This window comes from Macadamia integrifolia, chromosome 4 (assembly GCF_013358625.1).
Source record: "Macadamia integrifolia cultivar HAES 741 chromosome 4, SCU_Mint_v3, whole genome shotgun sequence".
NCBI classification, from domain to species: Eukaryota; Viridiplantae; Streptophyta; class Magnoliopsida; order Proteales; family Proteaceae; genus Macadamia; species Macadamia integrifolia.
In genome coordinates this window covers 15,716,236-15,722,709 of record NC_056560.1, presented here as the reverse complement: position 1 = coordinate 15,722,709, position 6,474 = coordinate 15,716,236, and the positions used below count along the sequence as shown (strand labels likewise).

The 6,474-nt window shown below is 38.1% G+C and overlaps 1 protein-coding gene across 1 annotated transcript; it reads right to left on the bottom strand.

The window, feature by feature from the left end:
* Positions 1-3,569: 3,569 nt before the first annotated feature.
* LOC122077484 (dCTP pyrophosphatase 1-like) lies at positions 3,570-4,588 on the bottom strand. The gene is made up of 2 exons (XM_042643435.1): positions 4,344-4,588; positions 3,570-4,260 (listed from the first exon to the last, which is right to left on the bottom strand). The coding sequence occupies exons 1-2, from the start codon at positions 4,473-4,475 to the stop codon at positions 4,012-4,014; spliced, it is 381 nt and encodes a 126-aa protein (XP_042499369.1). The 5' UTR covers positions 4,476-4,588; the 3' UTR covers positions 3,570-4,011.
* Between the last annotated feature and the right edge of the window lie 1,886 nt (positions 4,589-6,474).

Sequence of the window (6,474 nt, the reverse complement as noted above, 5' to 3'; positions counted from 1 at the left end):
TTTTTTTTTTTTCTCATTTTTTGTTTAAAAAAAAAGAAACACACACTATGAATACACCAAATGCTTTATTCCATTTTTTCGTTACCAAACGCAACCACAAACTGTATTTTAAATGTATCATATAAGCATATTTATGTATTTCTTGATCATTCCCATGTATAGTTTTAGCGCAAATTGCATCTCTCTATACAATACGATATGATGTCTCTTAAAATCACCTCTCGGATACAGTACACGATATATCATTTTTTTTTTTTTTTTTAGAAAGGAGAGCTATCTATTAACACGAGCTGAGTGCAAGGCTTCGGATATACAAATATCAGAGAGCCAAGGAGTGGATAGCGGCCAAGTTGTTTTGCTCGGCAGAGACACGGCTTTTCGGGCGAGGGAGTCAGCAACGTTGTTATTGTCCTTGGAAGTGTGAAGGAAAATACATCTTCGAAAATAGGATGCTAAGACCTGAATATCCGAGACTAAGCTGACAGCCTGGAAGGGGATTTTCTTACTTGGTTTAACAAGGTAAAAAATAGCTCCCTGCAATCAGTTTCAGCTTGTAGATCCTCGGTGCATTCTGAAATTGCATGTAACATCCTAGCAAAAGGGGAGAGGTTGCATGACTAGGCACAGAAAGAGCAATCGAATGGGATCCCATAGCAATGCAAATGATGAAGCCAATGCCCCCCTTGTCACCGACAATAGAGAAGTCCGAATTGAGTTTAAAAAAAGATTCCGATGGAGCAGACCAGCCCATCTGTAGTCCAGCTTTTGGCGCACTTCTGAATAAATTTCTGTGAGGCGTTGCCTCTTTAAACTCAGTGATCTGGCCCTCAGTTTGACGGATGACTTCAATAGGGGGCGTGGGGTGCAACCTTGAAAATTAGGCTATTCCTACTCAGCCAGAGGTTCCAACAGACGAAAATTGCAGATATTGCAATGTCCCGATTTAGTTGCCTTGTGGGGAGTTGCAAACTGTCCCAAGAGTTAATAAAGTCTTGAGGCCTTGAGTGTTGCTGCGGGGGAGAAAAGGCAAGGCTCGACCCAAACCAGACTGCTCTAGCAAAAGGGCATTCAAGGAGAATATGATCTACAGTCTCAGTTGGGGCTCCACAACATTGGTAGGCAGGGTTGATATAAAAAATTCTCTTCCTCAAATCAATGCCGGAAGCCAGACCTCCAGCACAAGCTCGCCATAATAAACTTCTAATTTTTGGGGGGCAACGGCTTGTCCAGATCTACTTCCAAACCTTATTAGGGACATTATGAGGAAGGTGGTTAGAAGTGGAGGCTGTGGAAGATCTTCTATTGTCTTCAATTTGATTGCATAGGAAGTGGTAGCCAAACTTGGAGGAATATTCACAATCCTTGGAGCCGCTCCAGATCTGTGAATCCGAATGGGGGAAAAGGCTGAGATTGATCTCTAAAATAGCTGCTGGGTGAAACAACATATCCAGCACATGACAATTCCATGAACGATTTGCATGATCAATTAAATCGGACACCAAAAGGTTACTATTGGTGCATAGATAAGGGTGTTGAAGTCTATGGTTTGGAGTAGACGGTAACCATGCGTCCTCCTAGACCTTGATGCTAGCTCCATCCCCAACAATCCAAATGAGATCATCAACAATAACCTTCCGACCTTCAAGTATACTCCTCCAAGCCCAAGATGGGTCCGAGCCTAATCGAGATTCAAAGAAAGACCGATTAGGGTAGTGGATCTGTTTCATGTGGAGAGCCCAATGAGAGTTTGGGAATTGCCAAAGTCGCCAAGCCAACTTCCCAAGAAGAGCCTTATTTTGAATCGCCAGGTCTCTAAACCCTAACCCACCTTTGTCTTTAGACATACATAGACGTATACCTTCAAGTGTACTCCTCCAAGCACAATACAGCGATACTCTTAAATTCTTTGATCCCAATTGATTTCAATCTAATTCAGATCAAAGATAAAATGTCACTTTCAGATACTTTTATCAGAATGGGATCAGATCAACGGAAAAGTTCACTTACTCATTAATATGAAACGCCTAGACCACATCTTATCCGGAAAAACAGAAACACCCACACCACAATGTAGCAATAGGCTTCAGGCCTATTCCAACCTCTAGCCATGGATTGCCCTCTAGATCTTCTCTCTTCAAATCTTAGTACATAGGCAAGTTGTAGGGTGGGGTGGGGTGGGGTCTCTTTCTTTTCAATTCTCAATTTTGCTTACTCTTAATAGATTGAAAGGAAGTATGCACAAAGTGATCCAAGAAAGCGACGCTACCTGATTGTGATCATTTCTTTTGTCCTGATATAGAAGCTTAAGAGGTTGTTCACTAGAAGGTTATGGGCCAATGGTCATGAGGAAAGGAGGGAGGGGCATGGTGGGGGGGGTGTGGGGGGGGGATTGGTTATATATGTGGTAGATCATATGTCTCTTTTACTAACGTTTGCAACAATAAATTTTCAATAGCAACCTCATTAGACACTTGACTACAACAAATGATGACTGATTTTCATGACGCAATAGGAAAATTGGAGGCTAGATCTCATTCTGACGCTAATAAACCCTCATATTTATACATAAGGTAATTTTTTTTTTTTAAAAGTAAAAAAACTGACAAGGTAATTAAGAAAACCCTAATTCCAATGGGAAGAAGAGTAAATAAAATGAATTTGATTCTGTTGGCGCCAAATTTGAAAACATATGCCTGATGAAGTGGCAAAGATGGTTTGTATGAAGAGGGCAAACCTGGGTTGACTTTGGTGATCTAAAAACCCCGTTACCCTTGAGCAATGTGGCACCAGCACATGAGGCTAGTTGAGGACATGCACATAGAAAACTTTTGTTATGGGATAGGTGTCACAGGAGCATTGGAGCCCAGCTTAATGAGGAAAGTGGGCTAATGGTGTGCGTGGTGGAATGGTTAAATCTAGAAGGTATATAAGGATTAAGGAAAGAAATTCATCCAAAAGAAAGACAATCAACAACACACAAGAATCCAACTACAATGCAACTCTTTTATTCCTTTACTTTCCACTCTTTAAAATTAGAGGTAGAGTAGAACTCTTTTGTCGCTCTAGCGAATTGTATTCAAAATCCTTTGCAAGGAATATATCACTGTTTTGTTCCTTCATCTATTGGTGGTTTTGATTATTCAAAAGTACTTGAAGCAATCGGGACAAGATGAGAGCCCAAGTCGTTTGATCGAAGTCAGATCTACTATTGAATCCAGTCAAGAAGGATTCTGACATGCTCATGCACTCACCAATATGATTAGTTTACCATAAGTAAGGAAAATTCCGTGCCAACAGATTCATAGAGCTGTTTGGAGGGTAAAGATACATGTAGTCAAATGCTTTTTGATGGGATGACCTTGCGGTATTACATTTTTACTTTTCGTTCATGGATCCATATGGCCAACCCCAATTAGTTGGGAAAAGACTAAGTTGTTGTTGTAAACTTCAAGGTATCTTTATTTAATCCAAAACAATCCTTATATAAGAAAGTTGGATTACAACGAACAAAGAAAACTAAATAAAATAGGAAACTAGTATCCTTAAATTATGCATCAAACAATCCAGTATACTAAATAATGGGATGGTCCAAATGACGAACTAAATAAAATAGGAAACTAATATCCATAAATTATGCATCAAACAATTCAGTATACTAAATAAGTGAATTTGCCCCGAATGGGATGGTCCAAATGACGAGGCTATAGACGTGTTATGACCCTCAAAAGTTGTGCATTTTCGTTTAGATCAGGTGGACTTCTGCTGATGTAGCTGATCCAAGAATTCTTCAGAAAGCTTCCCTACATCACTTCAACTACTCTTAATATGCTTAGTAATACTCAAAACTATGTCTTACCATGTCCTCAAATACAAATTAAATTCACTTTGTTGTTCAATCACAAAACCACCTAAATCAACAAGGGGGAAAAAAAAAAGTTACAAAGAAGCAACTCAAGACTCAAGACATGGAGAATTAAACTCCCATTAATATCATCTAATCAACTTATAATTTTAGGGTTTTTTATAACTTAGTTTAGGGTTGTTGATGACTGGATATTTCTGTGCATTCTTTACAAGCTTAGTTAGAGCAGCTTGTCCAAGATCAAGTCCACAGACATCAGCTAAACGAACAAGATAGAGTAAAACATCTGAGATCTCCTCCTCTAAATGTTCTTTATCATCTGAAGTCCAATTTGGAAGTCCTTTAGCTACTTCTCCCTTCCATTGAAATATCTCAGAAAGCTCCCCAACCTCTCCAACCTACATATTATGATAATTAAACAGTAGTGACTAATTAAATAAATTAACTGTAGAAGAAGACATTAATGGTGATGATCACTTACCAGTGCTAAGAGAAGATTCCTTGGGCTATGGAACTGATCCCATCCCCTCACACTAGAAAACTCTGCAAGCTTATCTCTCAACTCCTGGAGAGAAACATCTTTTGTAGTTGTATCCTCCATTGATCCTCTCATTCACAAGGTCCCATGCAAAGCTGTAGACTTCACTATATATAAAGGCAATAAGATGGGTAGAGAGAGAAAGAGAAAGCGGTAGAGAGAGAAGGAAAAAGAGGGGAGGATAGAGGAAGACCAGATGCGATTACAATCTAACTTTAAATCCACTCTGGAGTTTAGTGGAGCACTTGGTGGATTTTCTTTCAGAATATAGAAATAAAATCACGTGACACACAGTAAGAATGTCTCCAATTTGAAATCCATGAGTTGATGTCACTTACTCAAAATATGTCACCCAAAGGTCCCAAGTAGACAAGAGGAAGAAGGGTTTGTTCCTATTTGGCTAAGCAAATTTAGTCTTATATACACCTTTGGCTAATCCAGGAAGAAGGCAGAAATAGTAATTAGGACCCTTTAAGAAAGGTATCATCTAGCTCCATCTCTTCATTAAAGCAAAGGGGATTTTGCAAGAGGGACCTTTTTTTTCTCTTTTTTGGGGGGACCAAAGTGGACCAAAAAACATCATTTGATGCTCTTGGACTTGGGAGTATTAGGCTATATATATATATATATATATATATAAAAGAGATGATGTGAAGTGAATCCTTGAGGGTAAGATTCATGTCTCGTCTTCTATTGATGTTTTGTAGAAAAGGTATAGGATTTAGTAAAAAGTACAGGATTTACATATTCTCGTCGTTTAGTAATGTTTTTGAGTGGACAAAATACTTTAGGGATCACACCAACATGTAAAAGCATGCGTTCATCATGTGCTCTTAGGTAGTAGGCACTAAGCACTAGCGTGTCTCTCGATCTCTCAACACGGCGGGATTTTCTCCGCTTATCCTGAGGTGGGGTGGTCATTTCGCCTCCCTCTGTATCTGGGCATAGGGATCATGTTTTTTTTCTTCTTATTTTCAATCAATAACTGTATACAATAAAAGTAGTTCTTGGACCCACATTTCCTTATGTGGACGGTGATTAAGTTTTAAAATTCAGTGAATCAGATTGGGATTACTAAATTCAGATCGAAATCGGAGGTCACTAATTCAAATTTTTCGCAAGTTGATATGGCCAATTTCTGGATTAAAACGGCAGCATCGTTGGAATATTATGTCCGATTTCTAGATTAAAACACCAACATCGTTGGACTATTCTTTGAATATGTCGATTCTAGGGTTTTTTAGACTGATTCAAACTAATTTCGATTTGATTTAGATAGAATCAAAACCCTAATGGTGATAAATAAAAAAAAATGTTTGATAATAACAATATTAAATAATGGAAGAGGAGATAGCTGTATAATTTTTTTTTTTTTTTTAAATCATATGACATAAAAAATTTTAAAAAGACTTTTTTTTTTTGAGAAATATAAATCGTTCATAAATAACTCTTCCATTACAGAGTTTTGGTTCATCTAAAACTCTTTCTTATTGTATATTTCATTTATATATCACTATACATGATTCCACAGTAAATCAAGAACAATCAAGCAAAGTTGGCCACATGACAAAACAAAATGATACAAAATTAAGGATCACCAAGAGGGGGTGTGGATCACGAGGGATGCACAGACATACAAGAGATGTAGAGAAGGCATGTCATTACATGGGAGAATAAATGATTAAATTACAATATGAAATTTGACACGCAATTCTCTAGATATAGCCAAGACTATATCATCTTTCTATGAGGCTATGGGGCATAAGTAGGTGTGCGGTGTATGCCATACACAAAAGGAATTGTATAAAGTCATCCACAAATCCTTTTCCCTTGCACCACAAGAAATTTGGATTTGTTTGGTGGTAGAAAACCACTGCTACAAAAAAACTGATCAAACAGGATCCTTCAGTCACAAGATTGTAAAGTTTTAGAGGCAGTGAATTATCACCTCTAATAGTAAAGTTTTAGCTGCATTTTTATGAGCTATAGCCATAATTCCTTATTGTTGCTATAGGTTTTAGAATCACCCATGATGGCCAGAGATTCTCCAATAACCTTGGTCCTGCACAGCCAT